This window comes from Podarcis filfolensis (assembly GCF_964270895.1).
Source record: "Podarcis filfolensis genome assembly, chromosome: 13".
Classification (NCBI taxonomy): Eukaryota; Metazoa; Chordata; class Lepidosauria; order Squamata; family Lacertidae; genus Podarcis; species Podarcis filfolensis.
The window spans coordinates 38,136,507-38,162,372 of record NC_139615.1 but is presented as its reverse complement, the minus strand read 5'-3'; the positions used below and the strand labels follow the sequence as shown (position 1 = coordinate 38,162,372).

Here is a 25,866-nt window from a genome sequence, read left to right as displayed (position 1 = left end):
AGTGGGATAATTCCACCAGAGTAACTGCAGGTGTTGAGAGGCATTATTTATTTTAAAGTGTTTTTAACTCTGCTCATCTTCCCAAAAGTCTCACAGAGTGGCCTGCGCGTTATTTGTGATATCCACCAACTAATCTACTGGGTTCTCAGAGACTTTTAACAGGAAATACATTGTATGTTTGACCAGATTCCTTTAGGAAAGTGAACTGTGTTTTTTGTTCAAATCAAGATGTGAGTTCTAAAGGGCCAGATGATAGATAACACAGCTAACTTTGTGGCCCAGAGGTAGGTCTCCTGTGATATTAAACTATCCCCTACTTACTTTCCCTTTTAAGTCAGAAATTAACAAATGTAATCCGGAGCACAGGAACAAGTGAGTTATGTTGCAGAAACACATTTGGACTCTGCTCATGAGGCCTGTCCCTATCCCTTATGACTTTCTGAGGGTCTTTTCACATGTTACAAGGAAAGGCATGCCTATTCTCTGCATGGTGCCATGGCAACTCCATAGAAGGTGTGAAGGGAAAGTGTATCTCTGAAAGCACAGGGTGAGAGTACTGCCATGGATCCATGATTACTTGAATACCATGGAAGCGTCCCTCTGCTGTGTTTGTTATGAGGCCATGGCGTCTGGTATTCTGGAGCTCTTAACAAGAAGAGGAATAGCTATCAAGATTTGCTGTGGGTGTAGTTTTGTACAATGGTGCCTTGGTTCTCGAACAAAATCCATTCTGGAAGCTCGTTCGGCTTCCGAAATATTCGAAAACCGAGGCATGGCTTCCCATTGGTTGCAAGAGCTTCTTGCATTCAGCAGAAGCTGTGTCTCACGTTCGGGTTCCAAAAAATGTTCAAAAAAGGAAGAATTTACTTCTGGGTTTTTGGCATTCAAGAACTGAAATGTACGACAACGGAGGCGTTTGGGAACCAAGATTCCGCTGTATATTTAAATGGTAAAGCAGCACAGCTATGAAGACTTAATGCCTATTTTCTTAAATACAGTAACCCTGCAGGTTACATTCCAGGGATTGTGCCGATAGCCAAAACTGCTTCATTCAGAACCCATTGCGTTTGAAGGCAAGTGGGGTTGCCAGAGTCATTTTTCCTGGAACCCCATCCCCTTTCTGCCCCCTTCATTTTTATTTTTTTATTTGCCATGTATGAGCTTTAAGGCTTTCTTGACAGAACTGTTCTTGTTCTCTGCTTTGAGAGTGCCCTATCCAAGAATTCTCTCTGGCCAGACCTATTTAGAGCACGAGGACTCAGCAGCTCCTTGAGTCTCTTACAGTTCCTGGATATTTGGCAGCTTACTAGTTTCCAGGAAAACGAAACCAAAGGCTGCTGAATTCCTAGGGAGGCAGTGCAGTGGTGTGCTGCAGGCAAAGTGATCTGTGGCACGACCTTAACAGGAAAGAGAATCTCAGTGGTGTGGTTTTGAGGTTGCAGTTTGTCAGCAGCAGCTTTCCCAGCTCCTTTCCTGCCCTGCCCATGTGTATACGAAAGAAATCTGCAGAATGAAGCGCAAGCCATGTGGCTCGGTGCCTGCTTTTTGAACACCTTGCTGGAGCAGGCAGACTACTGTTTTTCATGTTAAACACTAGAGGGCACCAGCGCACAGATGGATATTTTTTCTCGTGCCACAATAACCTGCATTGTGTGTTGTTTGGCCTGCCATCATACAAGTCAGATCTGGAGCAGGCACAAAAATCATCTCTGGGCAGGCCCTACCTTCGATCCCAGCCTCCCATATTTAATTTCCTCATTTTGCAATGATTTCCCTGCACCTTAGGTTGTATCTCCCTGTTCACGGAGTGCTGCAGGAAGAGAGAAACAGCCACTGCATGCCCGTGGTGCTTGCTAGATGCAAAAGGATAATTTTGTGAGCCACAGCCTGAAAGAAGAAAGGGGAAACTTTAAGGTAAATAGGATGTGTTAGGCCCCAGGCATGAAAAAAAACGTGAATCCCTATTATTGCTTCATGCCTGGTCTTAAGTTGAATTTTGTATGTGGAAAAGCTAGTCAGAGATTTTCCTGTTTTCTCAGGAAACTCAATGCTTTCCATATAGATTATTTGGCATGAGAACATCTCCTGCACATCTGCTGCAGAATCCTAGCACATTGCAGAAAAATATGCAATACACTCTAGACCTCACACTTGGTTCATGCAGGTTCCCCAGCCAAACCTGTTGCTCTGCTTTAACTGAAAGTGTGACCTGGAACATAATCTAGCATTCTCCTGCAGTTGTATATTGTAAGAAAGGATTAGTGGTGGGCAAGCTGTCCATCTTAGGAGCTTGGCCACCCTTAGTGATCTCATTGCCATTCGTAGAATGCCAGTTCTACACAGTTTGAAAGTCGCATATCTGGGACACCTAAAAACGGTGCTGAAGGAATGGCAGCTTACATAAATTGTCCTACATATGCATATATTTTGCATATGCTGCATGATCTAGTCTGCTGAACTCAGCCTGGCATAAAAACAAAAAACTCTGAGGCCCTGGGCAGTGGAAATACTGCTCACCCCTGACCTGAGATTGAACCAGGATGAGTATGTAAGGGAATTCATAAGGGAATTGTAGAATTGGAAAGGACCGTGAGGGTCACTTAGTCCAGGGGTCAGCAAACGTACTGCACCTCGGGCCGGTGTCTCCAGCACCAATTGCACGGAGGGTGGAGGAGCACGTGCCCATACGCATGCGCACATGCTATTTCTGGCACACTTCCGGGTCGGAGAAGCACCAGAAATAGCTTGTGCGCATGTCCACGGGCCTCCTCCAACCCGGATGTGCACCGCAAACAACACTTGCGCATGCGCACAAGCTATTTCCGGTGCTCCTCAGACCCAGAAGTGGGCAGCCGCGCCACACAGCGCTGGTAAGAGCGGGCGGCGGGGGGCGCCGCGGGCCGAATAAACAAGTCCCTCAGGCCTTATCTAGCCCGTGGGCCTTAGTTTGGGGACCCCTGACCTAGTCCAACATCTACCGTTTGGGAATCTTTTGCCCTACGTGGGGCTCAAACCCACAACCCTGAAATTTAGTCTCATGCTCTACCAACTGAGCTACTCTCACAATCTTTCTTCTTCAATGATATTTCTGTTTAGCAGGCATCTGAGAGTCTTTCCTCAGCCTTGATTGAGCCATTAACTAATGGAAGCCATGGAAAACAGAGTGAGGATGTCATTCCACCCACTTCTTTTTTGATTTTTCAGGTCTTGCCATTTTTGCTGCTGCGTTTTCGAATTTAGCTGCAGCCCTTGGGACTAGGTACTGAGTATTATTTTAATCGAAGCGGGATATCTCTTTCCTTGCAGGTGGAACCAGAAGCTGTGTGCATTTTTTCCATCTTTTCTCTTAACACTTGGATTCAATTGCTTATCAGTATTTTGTCCCTGAAATGGCCTGTTGGTTTTTTTTATCTTGGTTTGCTGTTCCAACTGGCTGCGAGGGGCCGAGTTTCACACCTGCTTCGGTACTGTGTAAGTGTACTGGTGTGTGGTACCCGAGAGGTATGGACATCTTAGTCCTTCCTGGCACAGCTGTGCAATGCCTAGGACCTTAGCAGTGGTGGGTGGTTCCTTTTTTAGATGCTTATTGTAACTGTCCCCCACCCCCAGGGTTCACCAGAGAGGGACGCCAACTCCTCGCCCAACAAAGAGACCCATTCAGAGAACTGGATTGTATTTTTAGCCGAGCCAGATTCTTTCTCCAGCTTTAAAAGTAGCAAATGGGGGAACGCAGCCTACATCAGTGCGGGCCTTGCAGAATGACCTCATTCAGGCTTTGGCATCTGTTCGGAGCAGAAACAATCACTCATGATATCAGGAGATCAGAATTTTCCCCCTTGTTGTGGTAGTAGGAGCAGTTCGTAAACAAGTGCAGGGCTCACTTCTGAAATATATCTGATACGTGTCTTCTCCACATTGATGAAACATGATGGACATCAGTAGCTGTAGTTTTGGTGTGTGAACTGTGAGCTTCTGTTGATTTGTCTGCTTCAGATCCTTCAAAAAAGCCTAGTGCATTTTGCTCCCCCCCCCCCCCGCCGCTTAGCGTCCTTGGTGCAAAAGGCTGTATATCTCTTCTCCTAGCAAAGCAACAGTGAAAGCTCTAATAGAGCAGTCAAAGCGAAACCCTCTTTGTAGTGTTCAATACTTGTTGCAGGCACTTTTGCTGTTTCTCAGAAGCTTACTGGAGATTTTTAATGAGAACATCAGTAACAACCTCCTAAAAAACAGCTTGCCTGCCATTATTAATCTTCTCTTTGGAGATATGTATCCGCAGGATATTTTAAGGAGCGTTCTAAGGCAAATATGTATAGGGCAGATTCACAGAGCCCCCACATGCTTGGCCTAGGGCCCTGCATGAATTGATTATACATCTAGAACAGGACCCAGAATCCTGTTCAATAAAGTGGCATTAAGCCACAGTAGCCCATTTCATCAGACACAATGAGAAACTGGTTCATCTTAACCAGGATTTCACATTCCAAAGCCCAGGCCCAACAATCAACGGCATAAGCAAAAATATGTTAAGATACCATGCATAACCCTTTAATGCACAAATTAAATATGAGTTGTTACAAAGCTATCTAATACTTCATTAATTAATAAACAAGAATGAAGGAGTTCAGAATCCGATTAGACTGTTCTTAGTGCAGACCAGACAATAACCTTAAGAAGATGCTTCATCTAATATAATAAAACCAGTTCCCTTCTCTGGAGTTCCAACTACCGTATTTTTCGCCCTATAGGACGCACCGTCCCATAAGGCGCACCTAGTTTTTTTGGGGGGGGGAAGGGGGGGGAAATTATTTTTCCCCCCCAGGCGCGGGGCTGGGGCGGGGGAGGCCCGAGCTTCCCCCGACCCCAGCCCCCAAACAGGCAGCTCTCTGCAAGCCGTGGGAGCCCAGCGCTGGCTCCCGCTGCTTGCTGAGAGGTCCGCGAAGCCTGGGCGCGCTGAGCTCAGCGCGCGCAGGCTTCGGCATGCTGGCAACTCTCCGCAAGCAGCGGGAGCGCTCCCGCTGCTTGCGGAGAGGTCCGCGAAGCCTGGAGAGCGAGAGGGGTCGGTGCCCACCGACCCCTCTCGCTCTCCAGGCTTCAGCGAAAGCCTGCATTCGCCCCATAGGACACACACACATTTCCCCTTCATTTTTGGAGGGGAAAAGGTGCGTCCTATAGGGCGAAAAATACGGTATTTTCTTTTTGAGTAATCAACTTCCAGCCATTTAATACTTCTGTAATTTCCCCTCTCCTCCATTCCTGCAGTTGGCTTTATTACTTCTAATCGTCCCCAAAGTTTTCTTACCTAATCTTTTAAAATACAGTGGACCCTCCAGATACAGTGGTACCTCAGGTTACAGACTCCGCTAACTCAGAAATAGTGCTTCAGGTTAAGACCTTTGCTTCAGGATGAGAACAGAAATTGTGCTCTGGCAGTGCGGCAGCAGCAGGAGGCCCCATTAGCTAAAGTGGCCCTTCAGGTTAAGAACGGACCTCCGGAACGAATTAAGTACTTAACCCGAGGTACCACTGTACAAACTTAATTCATCCTGGGGGTCTGTACTTACCCTGAAAAGTCCGTATCCAGAGGCGCTGCTTCTGCGCATGTGCGTGGCGCGATAGAGCGCTTCTGCACATGTGGCGCACAGAGAAACCTGGAAGTATACACTTTCGGGATTGCCGTGTTCGCAACCCAAAATTACGTTACCCGAAGGTAACAACTCGAGGTACCACTGTATCTTTCCATTCTCTAACATGAGCAATTACAAAATTACAAAAATTTACATGGCCCAGGTCCAATAAGGATATCTCTTCCCTTTCTATTTAAATAAGCTTTTATCTGGATAAATGGGGAAGAGACTCAGCTGACATGGCAGCTTCCATACTGCTTGTTCACATGTGGTAATCTGGGCCCAATCTTGATATAAATCTAACCTGCTGAACAAACCAGTTTTATTGTGGGGAAATGTCTGGGATATGAAGTGGGACCAGTCCATTAGTTATGACGTGGGAGCGTTAAAGATAAGCACTTGCTGTTACTCCTTTGGCAGTCACCTGATTGGGTGTCCAGAATTTCAGGGGTTTTTTTGTTTTTTTAAAAAAGACCAACTGTAGTTCTTCAAGTGCAGAAAGGTTTCAAGAGATGGTATCAGTATCTCTTTAAAGAGGCTATGAACTCGAGAATGGGGGAGAAGGTTTGAGTGGGTGGAGCAGGAAACGCGTCTTGCGATTTCAACATTGTGGCAGTCATCCATTTCTCTTGCCCTTGTACGTGCCCATCTGCAGTCCATAATGGGACAGACTGCCAGCACAGGTTTACCATGTCACCTGCTATTTGTAAGAACTAGGCCTAAACCTCCTAATATTCCAACCAGACTCACTGGTCTGGTTCTGACAAAATAAGCTACAGTGAGCCTTGGACTCAAATCTGTTGCCCTCTCCTCTCCCATTTCGTGCCTGTGAGGAGGAAGTTGGAGCTTTTGCTCTTGACTTCAAACAAGCCACAGTTCCGTGTGACGGTCCAGACCTGAAAAACTGTGGTTTGTTCTACATTCTTTTTAGTGAGAACAAACCAGGGTCAGTCGTATGTTTCTGATCCAGGCTTGTTCTGAAACCATTTTCCAGTGTGTTGATGTGGGGAACTGGTTTTCACTTCTGTTAAGTGAGCCCAAAACCCATCCACAGAGTGGGAAATCCTGGTTTCAAATTATGTCTTAATGTGGACCTTGTTTATTTAACAGTAAATAACAGTAATTTTTTTTAAAAGTAAAAATGAGGGGTTTGGGAACTTTTAAAATTGTTCTTTGACTGTCCCAAACCCATTGAACTGCCTGTGCCACTCCTCTTAAACCACTATATTATGTATAAGCAAGGGACGAATCAGGGCCATGGTTAGCTTCTTGAGCCAAATTTGATTGGCTGCAGTAAACGTGAGCTGCACATGTCATGGCTTTCACCGCCCCTGAGCCCCCTGGGGAGATGAGGTGTCCTTGGCTTCTATTGTATTGGCAGAATGGATGAACCATGCCATTCTAGTGAGAACACCCTTGGGGGAAGGGAATCCAGAGGGGGTGGACAGTGTTGGGGCCAGAATGAGGTTAAAACCATGTTAACACACCCCAACACAACTCTCTATTGTTTTGCTCTTTTCTCCAAGGGGCTGTCCTAACATAGCTGGCATTGTCCACTCCAAAGTGCCTTTCTCTTGCCTCTTGCCTGGGAGTAGTGAGGAGGTGGCACTCTGCTGAATAGATCTGCTTAAAGCTATCTCTCCATTATGATTTGGGTCCGCTTTGCAGCTATTACTTGATTAGCCCATTGAAAACATTCTGGTCAACTAAAAATATTGCCCGTGAGTATGTCAGTTTGGGCTATTGCAAGAACATAAGAGACTCACTGTATAAGCCAACGTCCTTTCAGACCAGCATCCTACAAGGAAGGGGGTGAAGCTAGTACCATCCCATCACTTTGTGTCCTCCGAAATTAGTATTCACTGGCATATTTTCTTTCAACTTGGGAGGTTCTTTATAACAATCAGGAGGAATAGCCACATAGGCCATTTTGTTCAGGTCTTCACAGTAGAAACAAAGGTACAGGTGTAATTTCCTGATTCATTAACCACATGCAAACCTACATACCCTTAATGTGGGAAACCTGTGGCCCATGGGCCTAATTAGGGCCCCCCATGCTTCCTAATTTGGCCCACCAGGCCATTTCCCCTGGCCATGGCCACCTCTAACCCGATGTCATGTGATGTTAGGTGTGAGACAGGTAATGGTACGGTTGCAAAGGAAAAATCGAGAAACTTGCTCAGCTTGCATAGTTAATAATAATAATAATAAATTTTATTTATACCCTGCCCTCCCCAGCCAGGACCGGGCTCATGGCGGCTAACACCAGGTATAAAAACAATTTATTAAAATGCAGCTTAAAAACAAGATTAAGTACAACATTAAAATGCAGCCTCGTTTCAATAGAAACTCAAATCAAAAACTTTTTGGGGATGAAAACGTCAAATCTTCACCAAGGCCAGCTATCCAGACTGGTCCTACATGGGCCAGAAAAAAGCCAGGGAAGTCCCCAAATAGGAGTTCCATCAAAGAAGGAAAAAGGAAAGAGGGGGAGGGGTTAGTTAACACATGAATTCCTCCAAGAGCACCAATGGTGGCCACAGTGGGTACAAACCAGATCTCCCTCTTAACCAGGATCTGAAACTCACTTTGAACCATGGTTAGGACAGAGGAGAGAAGACAATGGGGAGAGCACCTACTTGCATGCCTCGTTCCCAGCCACGTGACCTCAGTTTGAAACATGACAGGCCACACACAGAGTTTCTAGAGTAAAGCATTCCATGGGATCTCAGTTTGGTTGAGTTGTGCACCCCTGGATTAAGGTGATCCATTCCCCAGGGCTGGGGGAGCTTCTGTATGGCCTCTTAAAATCATTCTCAGCCATGTATCCTTGGTGATTGTCTAGAAATGGTGCGCAATTCCTTACGAACAACAGCTTTGGGTGGGTTTCCTGCTTCTGGGAGGAGTCTCTGCCATTAGCTCCATGGTTAGCTGATTGCGTGACCCTCTATCCCGGGGTTTCCCAAAGTGGTTGATATTGGGGTCAGTGGGACTGTGCAGGATGTAAATAAAGACCTGTGCTTCCAAAAGAGCCTAGGGTGGAAAAGAAGCTCAAGTGGTGTAGTATGAAAAAATATATTGGGAACTACGAGTCTCCAAAACAAAAGGCGCAGGCATGTACAGAATGCACATCCCTTGCCAATGAGGAACCTGTATTTAATCATTTGCTTTCTCAGTATAACAGTATTCCTTATTACTTACATATTATGAGTCCTAGCAATGGAGACCGAGTAATAAATGCTGTTTATATATTGACATTCTTCATTTCATTTACGTTCCTAAGAATTTGGACTGGGGTTGATGACAACTTCAGAAGCTCATCAGGGGGTTAATTAACTCAGACGTTTGGAAGCCCTTCTCTGTCCTGTTGTCTTGCCTATGCTGGATCTTGCTGCCTCTTCTTGGTTGTGATAGCTTGTTTCTTTTCAGAGAAGCAGAGTCCTTCAAGGAGCAAGGAAATGCCTTTTACGCCAAGAAGGACTACAATGAAGCATTCAACTACTACACAAAAGCGATAGGTGAGGAGAGAGAGAGAGAATGGCTTTCTTGGTTTGTTAATCGGAGAATTGGTGCAATGTGCCGGTGGGTCTTTGGTGCTGGTCACAAGGGCCTTGATTTCCTTCGTCTGAAAGCTCACGCTTCTGCTCTGATTTGTAATACTTCGCCTCAGTTCAGGGCAGGCAATACATAGTTATCAACAGAATTCCACAGTTAGATCCAGCATCCTGGATGCAGAGGTCCTTGTAACACCTGTGTAATGGCAAGGTTTCTCTTGTGCACCAAGTAACACTGTGATTCTCAATATCATAGTTGAACCATATTTGTGTAAGCAAGCTGTCACATACCTGACAGTGTCACATTCAGAAATGTAAAATCTCCAAAGTCCTGAGAATCCCAGCCTTACAAACTAGATTTTTAAAAGTTGCTGTACATGGTTTTGGAGGCAGCTTGAAAAATATGCTAGCAGTATTGGGCTGAAATTTCAGAGTAGATCTTTCCTGGGTCTTCCCCCTCACCCCACCGCATTTTTTGCCCTCTGAACTTTCCTTAACTTTCCTGCTGATTCTAAGCTCTGTTCTCTCCACTCGCCCTATTTCTTTCCTTTTCTTTCCTCGCCGTTTATATGCCCAGAGCAAAGGCACAAACATTGGAATGAATGGTTTCTACTAAGTGCCATTTTGCTGGGAGTGGGGAGAGAAGAAAATCTATTGGGAGTTGGTGGTGAGGGTTGGCACAAGATCTAAAAAATTAACCTTTCGGTTTTTATCAAACTTTAATTGTTAAAGAATAATAACGTGCAAACAAAACCACAGACCTCTGAATTTCATTAGGGATCCAGAATTTAGCTTACCAGTGAATGGTGTTTGCTTTCTGCTTCCATCTTATTGAAAGGGCAAGGATTTGGGGACAGGGTAAGGTGGGGATTTCTACTCTGTCTTTGTTGTGCTTAACGCTTCTGCTCCCTGCCCTCCAGATGCCTGCCCCAGCAATGCCAGCTACTATGGGAACCGTGCTGCCACGCTCATGATGCTGGGCAAATTCCGGGAGGCCCTGGGGGATGCCCAGCAGTCCGTCAGGATGGACGACAGCTTTTTGCGGGTATGTTATTCCATGTGGCAAGACGGTATCAGCATATAGCACCAATCCTGGCTGCCAATCCCATTTCCAAGCCCAGTTCAGAGTGCTGGCTTTGACATATATAGCCTTAAACGGCTCAGGACCACAACAAGGACTGCCTCCTCCCAATATGAGTTCACCTGGACCCTGTGATTATCATCTGAGGCCCTCCTTCATGTGCCTTCTCTGTGAGAGGTCTGGAGGACAGCAGTGCAAGAACAGGGCCTTTTCTGCGGTGGCTCCCTGTTTGCGGAATGTGCTCCCCAGGGAGGCTCGCCTGGCATCGTCATTTTGTATCCTTAGGCATCAAGCGAAAACTTTCCTCTATTAACCAGGCCTTTGGCCTTTAACTATCTGTGGCTTTTTAGAAGTGGATGGGATGCTTCTGATGTACAGCGGTACCTTGGTTTACGAACTTAATCTGTTCTGGAAGTCCATTCTTAAACCGAAACCGTTCTTAAACTGAGGCGCGTTTTCCCTAATGAGGCCTCCCGCCGCTGGTGCCCTTCTACTGTTCGGATTCCGTTCCTAGACCGAGGTAAAGTTCGCAAACCAGGACACTACTTCCAGTTCTGCACAGTTCGTAAACCGAATAGTTTGTAAACAGGGCTAAACTTAAACCGAGGTACCACTGTAGTTTTCTTTCCTCTTGGTTTTAATGTATCTATGTGGGTTTTACTGTCTTGTCTGTTTTAAGTTGCTTTTGGTTGCCGTGGGCAAGATTAAACTACCCACAAATTTAATAAATAATGAAAATAATATGTGCATCTCCCCTGCTGATGATCCACATTTACACTGCATGCTGTCGAGATTCTCTCAGTCACCACCTCCTCTCCATTCTCAGGGACACCTACGGGAGGGGAAGTGTCACCTATCTCTGGGCAACGCCATGGCTGCCAGCCGCTGCTTCCAACGAGTTTTAGAACTGGATCATAAAAACGCACAAGCTCAGCAAGAGGTATGGTTTTCTCGAGTCTGAGTTTGCCTGAAAAGAGGGATACTCATCTGGCAGAACTAGGGTGGTTGTCCCGAATCGACAACCTTGGCTTGCTTGTATCTGATAGCATCTAAGGATGTCTTAGCTTGATTCTTAAATATAGAGATTCTCGAGAGTGTCTACAAGGTATAAGGCAAGTATTTGTGGAATTCAAGATACGCAGAAAAGCAGCCTGCAGTCTTGTTCTTCGGAAGGGGTGGCGGTGGTTACAAATATCTTGAATAAAAATAACTTTAGAATTATTTGCTGCATAGGCTGTTAACAATGGAAACTGACAGTGTTCTTGCTTTGCGTTGCAGCTGAACAACGCCAGAACTGTTCTAGAGTACGAGAAAATTGCCGAAATTGACTTTGAGAAACGGGATTTCCGAAAGGTACAAACGAAGCAGCCTTGCAGTTGACCGACCACCGCCTTATCCGCACGACAATGCGGTCTTTCCCTGGGAGTGATTTGGAAATAGGGTTGATTCCCTCCTCACCACCCCAGGACTGAAAGGTCTAGGGTTGTTTCTGGTTACTCAATGGAACCAGAATCCAGTCTCCCTTGAATGGCTCATTGCTTGTCCCTGTGTGCCCCCCGCTCATGCTCAGAGTGCATCTTAAGACAGAATAACTTTGCCCCTTCGACCCCGGTGTTAAGGCCTCCGTATATCCCAGTGAATTCCTAGCTCACTTGTCTCCTAATGGCTGAGAGCAGCTGGCTCTCCAGGGACAATCTCAAGTTTGTCTTAAGGAAGAACCCTGCCTTGTCTGAGACTCGAGCCAGTTCTCCCCGGGCTTCTCTGTCCCTTGGGCAGCGTCAAACGTGCCCTTTGTTTCTGGAGAAGGAGCATCTCCTTCTCATGGCCTCCATCATTTGGAGAGTCTCGGCGCTTCCCGCTGCCCCCAGCAGTGATGTCACCTATGGGAAGGGGCGGGGGGGGGAGCCGAAAGCCCAGCTGAGCCTGAGGCCAAACAATGGTCCCCTTCTTGTGCAGCTGTCACTTCTCTGGAGCAGCAAGAGAGCCCGTGAAGTCACTCATTGAGGCCTGGAGCTTGAGTTAGCCATTTGTCATAGTAGCTTCACTCCACCCTCCCTTGTCTTAACACTCCGGGCCTGTTGGGTTAGTCTGATGGCTGTTGCAGCAGGGTGGTTTCAGGAATGCTTCTTGTTACCTCGAAATGCAAGTAAAAAAAGTCAATCCTTTATTAGGCATAGCAAACCACACATTATCCAACAAACACCGTATACAAATTGTGCAAAATACAAATTCAGCATAACAAGGTTTGTCCCAGTCAGATCTTTAACTCCAGAGAGAATCAATTTGCATAAATAATACAATATAACACTACCACATCACCGATCAATTAAGAACCACAAAATCTCTCTATAATGGCCCAGTCTTTCTACATGGACATCACTCAAAAATTCAGCCACCATTAAAGTAATTTGATCATTCCTGTCCGAGAGCAGGTCCTGAACTGTTGGTGGCATAGAATTGAGGCTGTTAAGTTGTAAGGCCTCTAATAATTGTCTTCTGGGATAAATGCCAAAATCACAAGAAAAGAAAATATGCTCCAAAGTATCAGGTTCCTGTTTGCCACATTTGCAGAGACGCTCTGCTCCTGGGAGAGCTAAATATCTTCCTCTTACTATCATTGAGGGAAACACATTAAATCTGGCTAACATAAACAGCCCCCAGTCGAAAAGTTAGTGGTTTACGGGGGGGTTCTATGGCAGACAAATGAGGAGCTCAGAGATCTGCAGCTTCCCCATCTACTCTTCCCCATTTTTCTTCTGCCGGGTTCTGCTGCTGGAAGAAAATAACCTCTGAGGACGGACTGCGGGGCAGCAAGCCCACAGACCCAGAGGAGAATGCAGCTTCTGCTGCCCATGTGTTTATTTTGCACATAAAATAGAAGCAACAGCAATTTTTTTCTTTGTGTGTTTGGAGCAGATTTGGGTTACCTTTGCAGTGAGAAGAAGCTAGTGTGTTCTGCATTCCATCAAGCAAGGGTTGGTGCTCCACCCAAAGGAATTGGTTCATTTTTACTCCAAATTGCCTGGAACCCAGCACATGGGGGCTGTTCTAGGTTATTCAAGTCCCTTGATCTGACAGGCATGGAACTGACTCCTGTGCTTCCTTGTTCTCACTGACTGTTTCCCCCCCACCCCCCTCCAGGTTGTCTTCTGCATGGATCGTGCTCTGGAGTTTGCCCCCGCTTGCCACCGGTTCAAAATCCTCAAAGCGGAATGCTTAGCATTGCTGGGTCGCTACCCTGAAGCACAGTCTGTGGCCAGGTGGGAACTGCAACCGCTAGAAACAGGCTTGGTGGGGAAATTCCCTGTGCTGCGTAGGGATGGGGGAGGAATTTGTCAACCTCAGGTTCCAAAGTGGAGTTCCTTGATCCGATCCAGGCAGAGCAGAACCTGGACTGGATCATGGATCCACTTCAGAATCCACATTCCCATGGATTCCTTTGAAAAGGAGAAGTCCAAACACAGATACACCAGCCGCCCACTGCCTGAGGCAAGCTAGCATGTGGGGTTCCTTGCTGTCACACACTCTCCATGCAATGAAAGTAAGCTCCCCCTGGGAACAATGGGACTTGGTGTTTTCTTGCTCTCGTGGCGAAATGCAAGGAGATTGCTGGGGGCAGCCATGTTTTTCCCCTGAGAGTGATGGAACATCATCAAGTCCCATTGCTCCTTCGGGGACTTTCTGCCGCTTGTATTAAAAGCTCACGACAGCAACGAGCCCTGCATGCTAGCTGGTCCAAGCTGTGAGCAGTTGGACGACTGGGTTTTGAACTTTTAAAAAAGGCAATAAAAAGCTTTTACAAGAACACAGGCAGCACGGCAGCCCTCGGACCGCTTTCGGAGTACTTTTTTAATCAGAGTTTCTGCATGGATTTTAAAGTATTTTCCCTTTTTTTTAAAAAAAAAAAACCTGCACAGAAATTGGATTTAGTCCCATCTCCATGCAGAACAGACGGACCAGACTTTAATTGGATTTGATATCCCGCCTTTCACTCCCCTTCAGGAAAAATCCAATTTAAAAAAACCCCCAATTTATTATTATTATTATTATTATTAATAATAATAATAATAATAATAATAACTGGTTGATGATCTCCGGCGGGCTAGGGACAAAGGTGAGAGCTGTTTCCTAGTTCTGCTGGATCTCTCAGCGGCGTTTGATACCATCGACCATAACATCCTTCTGGACCGTCTTCAGGGGCTGGGAGCTGGAGGCACTGTCATACAGTGGTTCCGCTCCTTCCTCCTGGGCCGTGTTCAGAAAGTGGTGGTGGGGGATGAGTGTTCAGACCCCTGGGCTCTCACTTGTGGGGTGCCTCAGGGTTCTGTCCTCTCCCCCATGCTTTTCAACATTTACATGCAGCCGCTGGGAGAGATCATCAGGAGGTTTGGGCTGGGTGTTCATCAGTATGCGGATGATACCCAGCTATACCTCTCTTTTAAATCAGAACCAGTGAGGGCGGTGAAGGTCCTGTGTGAGTGTCTGGAAGCGGTTGGAGGATGGATGGCGGCTAACAGATTGAGGTTGAATCCTGACAAGACAGAAGTACTGTTTTTGGGGGACAGGAGGCGGGCAGGTGTGGAGGATTCCCTGGTCCTGAATGGGGTAACTGTGCCCCTGAAGGACCAGGTGCGCAGCCTGGGAGTCATTTTGGACTCACAGCTGTCCATGGAGGCACAGGTCAAATCTGTGTCCAGGGCAGCTGTTTACCAGCTCCAACTGGTACGTAGGCTGAGACCCTATCTGCCTGCAGACTGTCTCGCCAGAGTGGTGCATGCTCTGGTTATCTCCCGCTTGGACTACTGCAATGCACTCTACGTGGGGCTACCTTTGAAGGTGACTCGGAAACTACAACTAATCCAGAATGCGGCAGCTAGACTGGTGACTGGGGGCGGCCGCCGAGACCATATAACACCGGTCTTGAAAGACCTACATTGGCTCCCAGTACGTTTCCGAGCACAATTCAAAGTGTTGGTGCTGACCTTTAAAGCCCTAAACGGCCTCGGTCCAGTATACCTGAAGGAGCGTCTCCACCCCCATCATTCTGCCCGGACGCTGAGGTCCAGCGCCGAGGGCCTTCTGGCGGTTCCCTCATTGCGAGAAGCAAAGCTACAGGGAACCAGGCAGAGGGCCTTCTCGGTAGTGGCGCCCGCCCTGTGGAACGCCCTTCCAGCAGATGTCAAAGCGATAAACAACTACCTGACATTCAGAAGACATCTTAAGGCAGCCCTGTTCAGGGAAGTTTTTAACGTGTGATATTTTATTGTATTTTTGGTTTTTATGGAAGCCGCCCAGAGTGGCTGGGGAGGCCCAGCCAGATGGGCGGGGTATAAATAATAAATTATTATTATTATTATTATTATTATTATTATTATTATTATTAAATCATTGATTTTGATCCACCCTGGATGTGACCAGCTCTCCTTTGGTGACCAACAGTTCTGTGACTCTGCTTTTGTCTCTGTGCTTAGCGACATCTTGCGAATAGACTCCACAAACGCTGATGCCCTGTACGTCCGAGGTCTGTGCCTTTACTACGAAGACTGCATTGAGAAGGCTGTGCAGTTCTTCATCCAGGCACTCAAAATGGCTCCCGACCACGACAAGGCCTGCCTCGCCTGCCGCGTAAGTATGAAAGGAAGCAGCCAGGCTGGCTTTTGCTTTTGACAGGCCTGCGGGCGATGGAGGGGGCGGGGCTGCCTTAACCTATGCTTAGAAGGAACAGCGGCAAGATCACTTGGCAGGTGGCATTCAGGAACGAGGGCAAATGTTGCGCTGCTTGTTCCTTTCTAGAGATGAAGTCAGAAGATACCTTTCTTCCCCCCACTTTTTTTCTTCTTTTTCTTTTTTTCTCACCATACTTTTTATTTTAGGCATGCACACTTACTATTTCACTGATAACATTAAGCCCGACTAAAACAGGCCCATTGAAATAAAGGAATCCGACTAATACAGACCTATTATGAACTGGTCTTTGACCGTAATAATAAAGAATTACTATTACTATTATCACAGACCTGTTAACTGGTCAAGGCAGCTTCAGTTCCGCACCAAGAAAGGTTGAATTCTGCAAGCTGTATAAATTATGCAGGCTGAGTAAACTTGCATATTTTTGCTCATGGTGCATACCGTATTTTTCGCTCTATAAGACGCACCGGACCACAAGACGCACCTAGTTTTTGGAGGAGGAAAACAAGAAGAAAAATATTCTGAATCTCAGAAGCCAGAACAGCAAGCGGGATCGCTGCGCAGTGAAAGCAGCAATCCCTCTTGCTGTTCTGCCTTCTGGGATAGCTGCGCAGCCTGCATTCGCTCCATAAGACGCACACACGTTTCCCCTTACTTTTTAGGAGGGGAAAAGTGAGTCTTATGGAGCAAAAAATACGGTAATTTATTCTGCACATTTTTCTGTCTTTCATAATTCTCTGTTTGCAAATCCTGGGGTGTTGTCAGGGACACTGACTTCCATACCTTGAGAATCTTAATCGGACACCTCTGGCTTTTGAGTTTTCAGCAGATATTTTCCATATGCTTTCAAGCATATATTCACAACCAGAAAATGGTCAGAAGCTGAGTTTCGTGGCACCAATTATTACATTATGCCCTTTTGTTGTGCAAACATCTAGTCCTGGCCCTAGTATGGGAATGCTCATGAAGAAATACCTTGGGGAGCAAATGATGGATTTGGCTACTTAACTGATGATAAGAATGCAAATTCTGTGGGCACATAACGTCAGCAGGCAGTCCTATCCCAGCTATGAAGTAATTGCAAGTGGATCCAGAGTACAGAGCAAGTCGGTGTGTGTTTAATATACATTGTTTTGTGTGCTCTTGGCATCATACTAATCATCTTTGCTGTTCTTGGATTTTAAAAGGCCTGCAATGTTTTGCCAGTTAAACAGTGTAGATTAAAATCTTCAGATCAGTTTAAAAGGGTGCCTCACAGCTGTTGGGAGCCTTAACTGTTGATAGCTCTCAATTATTATTGTTTTTTTTTAAAGAAAAACACAATACAGACTGGGAGCTAAACAGAGGATCAACACAAACTAGGGGATGCACAAATCTCAGGTGTGTTGATACATTGCTGAGAAAGGAAGGCAAGGACTTAAAGGAGAGCGTTGGTTTCAGAACAGTCAAAATCAGTATTTATTTATTTTGTGTGTGTGTGTGTGAGAGAGAGAGAGAGAGAGAAATACAAAGTCGACGTGGTACCTTCCTTTATGCCACATGATTACCTGTCAAATGACATACTTATTATGATAGAAGTTTTTTGTTGTTTTTAATTAAGTAAGTTGATATATTGTTATATCATCCAACCCTAATGGCAACTATGGTAAGCGCCAACCCTCCCTTCTCCCAAACAGTATGAATCATTTTGCCCGGCCGCCCTAGGCTTCTTTTATGGTTTCCCTGAAATTCCCACCCTCCAGGCCTCGTTCTCGCTCGCAAATTTATGCCAGTTACTCAACTGCAGTTTCTTGAGTTAGGTGACAGGCCTGATGGTGATGGGTTTGGGGTTTTTGCTGCTCCAGTTCTTCAGTGCCTGATGAATGCCTTCTCTTCCAGAACGCCAAAGCGTTAAAAGCGAAGAAGGACGATGGCAACAAGGCCTTCAAGGAAGGGAACTACAAGCTCGCCTTCGACCTTTACACAGAGGCCCTTGCAATAGACCCAAACAACAGGAAAACAAATGCCAAACTCTTCTGTAACCGCGGGACGGTTAATGCAAAGGTAAGGAGGCGTAATAAAGTTTGGTGGTGGTTCTTTTTTTAATCAGATACAGTCGTACCTTGGTTCTCGAACACCTTGGTACTCGTATGTTTCCGCTCCCGAACGCCGCAAACCTGGAAGTAAGTGTTCCAGTTTGCGAACATTTTTCGGAAGCTGAACGTCCGATGCAACTTCCACTTGACTGCAGGAACCAATTGGAAGCCACGCCTTGGTTTTTGAACGGTTTCGGGAGTCAAACCCTGACTCTCTTTTAACCTCTTTTACATTTATTTTTCTTTATTCCTTCTCTTTATGATTTTATTTTATTTAGATCAAAGTCTTAGGTTGGGGGGGGGGAAAGGAAATGATACTTGATCTTAAATTTTGTGTTTTTCTCTATAAGCACTAATATTTTTCTTTTCAAAAAAAGGGAAACTGAGGTCTAGGATTAAACAATCTAGTCAGTAGCTAACTTTGTTGGAAAGCAACTTGGGCAGGATAGAGAGAGTTGAACAAAGCCTACCAACAAATGCTGTTCCCTCCACACCTCTTCCTTGCTCCTGGGTGTCTGTGATTTGTGTTAAATGCCCCACCCACCCACCATCCTTCACTTCCTCCCAAGAGAGCCCAGGGCAGCAAACGCCAAAGTGGTGAAACAGTACAATTGAAATCATCTAATGCTTAGCCAACTTGGCAGGTGCTCAAACTGTGCCCAATGACTATACGATTTGTTTCCGGATGATGGCTGTCCCATCACCATCCCTGCCCCATTAGAGGAAGCTAGGTTTGGCTCAGATGTCGCCAGTTCCTGACTGCAAATGGGGCAGTTGGGGTTGCATTATGATGACGACTCTGCATCTGCTGTTGAGATGAGGTGGGAGAGACTTTAGAAGTTTAAAGCACACAAAAAAAACAGAAGATAGAACAGATTTTTGGAAAGGAGAGTTCAACAAAACCAGGAAGAAGGTTATTGCACAAGAACCGAAGAGTGGTGTTGTGAACCACTAGGGTTAACCAACGGGCTTTCTTGTTCCTTAAGGAAACTGTTCACTGTGATTCTTGGGAAGCCAAGGAGAACCTTTCAACCCACTGATAAGTTGAGGAAGCTCTTGGGTACTGGGCTTCTTGCATTCTGAAATTGTTTAGAAATTGAGGGCCAGTGTGGTGTAGTGGTTAAGAGCGGTAGTCTCGTAATCTGGGGAACCGGGTTCGCGTCTCCGCTCCACCACATGCAGCTGCTGGGTGACCTTGGGCTAGTCACACTTCTTTGAAGTCTCTCAGCCCCACTCACCTCACAGTGTGTTTGTTGTGGGGGAGGAAGGGAAAGGAGAATGTTAGCCGCTTTGAGACTCCTGAAGGGCGGGATATCAAATCCCAACTCTTCTTCTTCTTTAAAAACTCTCCAGTGTGTTTCTCATAAACTAACATGGAGTGGTTCACTCCCCCCCCCCCCAATAAGAAGGGATCTGCAGGGTGGGCACCTGTGAAAATGCATTCAAGCTAATGAATAGCGTAATGTGGATTGCTGAAATGTTATATGGAAGCTAGCTCAGCCACTCCTCCTCCCCACCTCCCCTCCCGGATAATTTTTGGTCCTTTGTTTCATCCTATGTTTCATCCACACATTCAGTGATTGATCCCCTATCTATCAAGCAGCCTAATGTTTCTGGGCTATTCAGTGTGGTCGTATCACGGTGTGCATCTTTATTTTGTTACCCCCTAGTTTGCTTTTCATCCTTTGAGGAGTGGTATCATCATATTTCTGGGCAACAAAAGTAATTAAAAACATTTTTGTTTCTTGGCTTGAAAAAAAAGCAAACAGCAGATCCAGTTTGAGGAAAACTGTTTGCTGCCTTCCACTCTTAGAGACCGAAATGAAAATTAATGCAGAGGGGTCCGTTTCCTAACCTTGCAGCTTGTCTTGCAGCTTAGAAAGCTAGATGAAGCAATAGAAGACTGCACGAGTGCCATCAAACTGGACGATACGTACATCAAAGCCTACCTGAGGAGAGCACAGTGGTGAGTGTGTGTTGTTTATATTAAATACTGCTGATGCCTAGTTGGTGATGCCCAGTTCCAGTTCTCATTCCTGATATCACCATTTAAAAAAGATCAGGTGAAACACAGCCAGGAAGCATCTCTCCCTGAAACCGTGCTGGATTGCTGTCCAGATGGTGTTGGATGAGAGGTGGACTGGTGATCATGTCTTTGCATAAGACAGGTGTTCATATTAAGTAAAAGGGAAGCATCACACTTTTGGTTCCGACTGCCAATTGGATTAGGTCAGTGGTTCCCAACCTTTTTTTGGCCATGGCCCACCTAAGCATCTCTCAAATCCTGATGCCCCTCCCCTGTGACATATAATTCTTATTCAAAAAGTGAACTATTCATGTGGAGGAAGCCTAAAAGACTATTAACTGTTAATAACTCATTCTCGAATTGCCCCCCTGTAGAGCGTGTGGTTGGGAACCACAGGATTAGGTAAATCAAGCTTGATGTGACTAGGAACGTGGAGAAATGTCCAAAGGGCAGTACGTTTCCAAGCACAATTCAAAGTGTTGGTGCTGACCTTTAAATGGCCTTTGTCTTGTATACCTGAGGGAGTGTCTCCACCCCCATTGTTCAGCCCGGACACTGAGGTCCAACTCTGAGGGCCTTCTGGCGGTTCCCTCACTGTGAGAAGTGAGGTTACAGGGAACCAGGCAGAGGGCCTTCTCGGTAGTGGCGCCCGCCCTGTGGAACGCCCTCCTATCAGATGTCAAGGAGATAAATAACTATACAACTTTTTGAAGGCATCTGAAGGCAGCCTAGCCTTGTATCGGGAAGTTTTTAATGTTTGGTGTCTTACTGTGCTTAACGTTTTAATTTGTTGGAAGCTGCCCAGAGTTGCTAGGGCAACCTAGTCAGATGGGTGGTATACGAATAATAATAATAATAATAATAATTTATTATTTGTACCCCGCCCATCTGGCTGGGTTTCCCCAGCCACTCTGGGCGGCTTCCATAGAAAACCAAAAATACACTAAGATATCACAGATTAAAAACTTCCCTGAACAGGGCTGCCTTAAGATGTCTTCTGAATGTCAGGTAGTTATTTATCGCTTTGACATCCGATGGGAGGGCGTTCCACAGGGCAGGCGCCACTACCGAGAAGGCCCTCTGCCTGGTTCCCTGTAGCTTTGCTTCTCGCAATGAGGGAACCGCCAGAAGGCCCTCGGCGCTGGACCTCAGCATCCGGGCAGAACGATGGGGGTGGAGACGCTCCTTCAGGTATACTGGGCCGAGGCCGTTTAGGGCTTTAAAGGTCAACACCAGCACTTTGAATTGTGCTCGGAAACGTACTGGGAGCCAATGTAGGTCTTTCAAGACCGGTGTTATGTGGTCTCAGCGGCCGCCCCCAGTCACCAGTCTAGCTGCCGCATTCTGGATTAGTTGTAGTTTCCGAGTCACCTTCAAAGGTAGTCCCACATAGAGCGCATTGCAGTAGTCCAAGCGGGAGATAACCAGAGCATGCACCACTCTGGCGAGACAGTCCGCGGGCAGGTAGGGTCTCAGCCTGCGTACCAGAATAACTATATATAAATTGTATACAGATATTGGGAGCGGGTGGTGCTGTGGTCTAAACCACTGAGCCTCTTCAGCTTCCTGATTAGGTGGTCGGCGGTTCGGATCCCCACGACGGGGTGAGCTCCCGTTGCTCTGTCCCAGCTCCTGCCAACCTAGCAGTTCGAAAGCACGCCAGTGCAAGTAGATAAACAGGTACGGCTGTGGCGGAAAGGTAAATGGCATTTCCATGTGCTCTGGCTTCCGTCATGGTGTTCTGTTGCACCAGAAGCTGTTTAGGATGGCCACATGACCCAGAAAGCTGTCTGTGGAAAAACGCTTGCTCCCTTGGCCTGAAAGCAAGATGAGCGCCACAACCCCATAGTCACCTTTGACTGCACTTAACCATCTAGGGGTCCTTTACCTTTACTTATACAAGTAATAAATTGTGGTGGTTGTTTTGTTGGTGGTGCTGTAGTCAGATGGGTGGCATATGAATACAGTGGTATCTCAGGTTAAGAACAGTTTCAGGTTAAGAACGGACCTCCAGAACGAATTAAGTTCTGAACCCAAGGTACCACTGTAATAATATGTTGTTGTTGTTGTTGTTGTTGTTGTTGTTGTTTATTGACTTGTATAAACACTTGTGGTCTCACTTTTAAGATCACCGTTGTTGTTTTTTATCCCACTGCTTCCGCCAAGAAGATTAGGACCTGGGTACAGTGGTGCCCCGCAAGACGAATGCCTCGCAAGACGGAAAACCCGCTAGATGAAAGGGTTTTCCGTTTTGGAGGTGCTTCGCAAAACGAATTTCCTATGGGCTTGCTTTGCAAGACGAAAATGTCTTGCGAGTTCCTGCGGGGTTTTTTTCCTTTCCCCCCCTTTTTCCCAAGCCACTAAGCCGCTTATCAACTGATCCGCTAAGCCGCTTAACAGCTAAGCCGCTAAGCCGCTTAACAGCTGATCGCTAAGCTGCTTATCAGCTGATCCGCTAAGTCGCTAATAGCGCTAAGCCGCTAATGGGCTTGCTTCGCAAGACGAAAAAACCGCAAGACGAAGAGACTCGCGGAACGGATTCTTTTCGTCTTGCGAGGCACCACTGTACATGTTTCTCTGCCTTCCCTGGGAAGTAGGGTAGGCTGAGAAATAACAGCAGACGGGAACCTGTGCGGTGCAAGGCTGGCATGTCTATTTGGTGTGGGGTTCTCAGTCCTGATCAGCTGCTTTTATCAACTATACCACAATACTGCATTGGCTTTTTGTGCTGGATTTTTATTCCTGGTTCCTATTCACATCAGAGTTGCCTCGCCAAGGGCAGTGGGTGACTTTGCAATGCTTCCTTCAGCTCTGAATTTGGGGCTGGGAAGGAATAGTTTCCTAAACCCCAGGGCACAGGTTGGCGAGTGACTCATTTGCCTCGTTCTTAAGCTGTTGCCATTTAGATATCACTAAATGTGCTTCCCTTGCTTATAGTTACATGGACACAGAGCAATACGAAGACGCTGTGAGGGATTATGAAAAGGTTTACCAGACGGAGAAAACAAAAGGTAAAAATACAGCATGCCATTTTCAGAAGATCTTGAAAGCTGGCATCCTTCGCCGTGATCTCTTGCGGGTACGAAATGCAGGGTACTCAAAATTCAAATCTCTGACCTTCTTAAACTGGTAGAGAAATCCTGTGACTTGGTGGACTGTTTGGTTTAAATGGGTCTTGGAGGGTTTCCTGCCAGGCAGAGAGTATTGATGTTTCATTTAATTCTCCCTCTTCCTTCATAGACTAGTAGGCATGTGTGGATTCCCCGTATGCCCACCCTGATAAGCGTCCACACACAATTCCATCCCCAGTTTTCCTGACTTGCATCTGACTCTTGACTTCTTCAACTGTATGTGTTGTGATTTGCAAAGGAAATTGTATCAAAGAGGGGAACATCCCGTGCATGCAAACTTCTGTTTATAAACCTTCTGGTGTTTGGTGTGGGTTGGGGGCAGTTCCTTTCTGATGCAGTTAGGGCTGCTTTTTGAGACTTCCCCTTCTCTGTACTATCTTCTAGAACACAAACAACTCCTTAAGAACGCGCAGGTGGAGCTGAAGAAAAGCAAGAGAAAAGACTATTACAAGATCCTGGGTGTGGACAAGAACGCGTCTGAAGACGAGATCAAAAAGGCTTATCGGAAGCGGGCCCTGATGCATCACCCAGGTACAGAGAGATTCTCTCAGCATCCTCATTCAGAATCCGCTGGTTCCCAGACCGTGGGAGCTCGCATACTATGAAGGGAGCTGAAGCGTGCCTTGCAAAATTAAGCTTCCACACCATATGCTTGCAGCACGTTGCGCTTGGCAAGCATAACATCCTAAGAGAGAGGGAGCAACGGGACTTGGGCAAAACTTTAGACTGACCTGTGAGGGGGAGGGAGCAGGTATGTTGGGATGGGGCGGGACTCTTCGTAATTGTGTTTGTACACTGAAAATCAAGAAGACTTATTATTAAAGAAAAACAGAGGACGAGTAAGGATGTGTCTGGATTTTTTTTTATTGATTTTAATTCATTTTATAACAACATACATTAAAATAAACAAATGACACACACATAACACATTCACACAAAAAGGAATACATAAAAAAGTAAAAAAGAAAAATAATAGTAAAAAGGACAAAAGAAAACTACATTAACTACGTAACACACAACACTGACTGACTGGATTAATAGCATATGAAGCCCTGCTGGATCCAACCGGTAGCTCATGCAGGGCACAAATTGCAAAGGTCTTTTTGAGCTCCACTGAGGAAGGGCATGCTAGAAATATAAGAAATTCTTAAGAATTCAATCCAGGGAGAAGAGTGGCACACTTGTTAATGCACAGGCAGCGGAGAAGAGAAAGATTGCCTCATTTCCCTTACAACACAATAACTCATGTCCCCCTTTTGGGTCTTTCCCCCTTCTTTAACTGACTGCGTTCCTAAAACTTTCTGTATGCCCATCAATTCTTTATTTAAAGGTCTGACCTAAGTATATTCTAAATATGCACCAAGAACTACTTTTGCCTTATTTTGTGAGTTCTAACCGCTTTCAGCTGCGATTTTGCCTTGCCCCTATCCTGCCTCTTATTTACTCAAAGTGTGCTTCATTGGCCCATATATTACATGAATAGGTTTGTGGCATTCATGTCTTCCAGGCTTCAGTGCCTTGAATGTCTCCTTGTTCCTTTACGTGACAGGAAAAACCAGGATACTTTTGTGTGACAAACATGTGGATGATCAATCACGCAGATCTGCTTCAATTGCATATGTATCAAAGGGCCAGAAAATGGGCTTCTCTTGTCTATAGAATTTGGATTGCCTTGACAGAGAACATCATCTATTATTAGCACAGAATATGCACACCTGGGCTTCTGGGATGTATCACTCTTTTCTCAATGCAGCTGAGATCTTTCCTTCTCTCCCAACCTTCGACAGATCGGCATAGTGGTGCAAGTGCTGAGATCCAGAAAGAGGAAGAAAAGAAGTTCAAAGAGGTCGGTGAAGCCTTCACCATCCTCTCTGATCCAAAGAAGAAGGCCCGCTACGACAGTGGGCAGGATCTGGAGGAAGACGGCATGAATATGGGAGGTGAGTGCTGAGCCCAGGAGTCCATCCCCCTTGGCTTCTTTTTCCACAAGGGAATCTCTGGGATGGGACGGGACAATATTACCAAAACCTTTGCAATAGTTGTAGTGTGTGTTTTTCCGAAAGCATCAGTAATTTTTGAGTCTGAGCATAGGATCTGTTGGTCCCTTCTGCCTATTAGGTCTGGCTCGAATGACACCTGGCAATTTTTGTAAAAGGCTTGGACAAGAGAAAAAAAAATTGATTCTCACAAAACTGCCACGCAGAGGGAAGGGAACCATGCTATGAACATATTTTTATAGACTAGTTGTGCGCACGTAAGATGCTCATCAGAAACTTTTTCTCACCTGCTCTTACTATTCATTTCCTTTTTCCATCTCCACCTTCCCTAAATAGATTTTGATGCTAATAATATCTTCAAGGCGTTCTTTGGAGGGCCAGGAGGCTTCAGTTTTGAAGGTAAGTGCGGTCAGTTAAACAGAGGGAGTCCTGAGTTTGTGCAGAGAGAGGCTGTAAGCTTCAGCTCTGGCAGTGCCTCTTGAATCTACATCTCCAGGCCCCTAGGAATTTGAGAAATCCATTAAGTTCATCTGGACTGGTTTAGGGCCAACTCTGTGGGTAACAGAAACGTATTGCAATTGTATTCCTTAAGCCACACAGTTCTCCCAAATTCTGGGTGGAATCAAGATTTAGGCCCCCTTGTTTGTTTGTTTTAAAAAATATATCACTTAATATTTCATAAATCTCCAA

The 25,866-nt window shown here is 46.0% G+C and overlaps 1 protein-coding gene and 1 long non-coding RNA gene across 2 annotated transcripts in view; both read left to right on the top strand.

Annotated features, from left to right (window-relative positions):
- The window catches only part of DNAJC7 (DnaJ heat shock protein family (Hsp40) member C7), a 38,976-nt gene that overhangs the window by 5,680 nt on the left and 7,430 nt on the right, over window positions 1-25,866 (top strand). The window contains exons 2-13 of the mRNA XM_083583160.1: window positions 9,054-9,142; window positions 10,099-10,223; window positions 11,086-11,199; window positions 11,538-11,612; window positions 13,401-13,519; window positions 15,731-15,884; window positions 17,826-17,990; window positions 19,897-19,988; window positions 22,986-23,059; window positions 23,564-23,710; window positions 24,967-25,119; window positions 25,513-25,575. Coding sequence (XP_083439286.1) covers window positions 9,054-9,142; window positions 10,099-10,223; window positions 11,086-11,199; window positions 11,538-11,612; window positions 13,401-13,519; window positions 15,731-15,884; window positions 17,826-17,990; window positions 19,897-19,988; window positions 22,986-23,059; window positions 23,564-23,710; window positions 24,967-25,119; window positions 25,513-25,575 — 1,370 coding nt within the window. The remainder of the gene's footprint in view (window positions 1-9,053; window positions 9,143-10,098; window positions 10,224-11,085; window positions 11,200-11,537; window positions 11,613-13,400; window positions 13,520-15,730; window positions 15,885-17,825; window positions 17,991-19,896; window positions 19,989-22,985; window positions 23,060-23,563; window positions 23,711-24,966; window positions 25,120-25,512; window positions 25,576-25,866) is intronic.
- LOC310748255 lies at window positions 19,349-19,793 on the top strand. The gene is made up of 2 exons (XR_014541253.1): window positions 19,349-19,400; window positions 19,442-19,793. It is a non-coding gene; the product is annotated as an uncharacterized lncRNA (long non-coding RNA).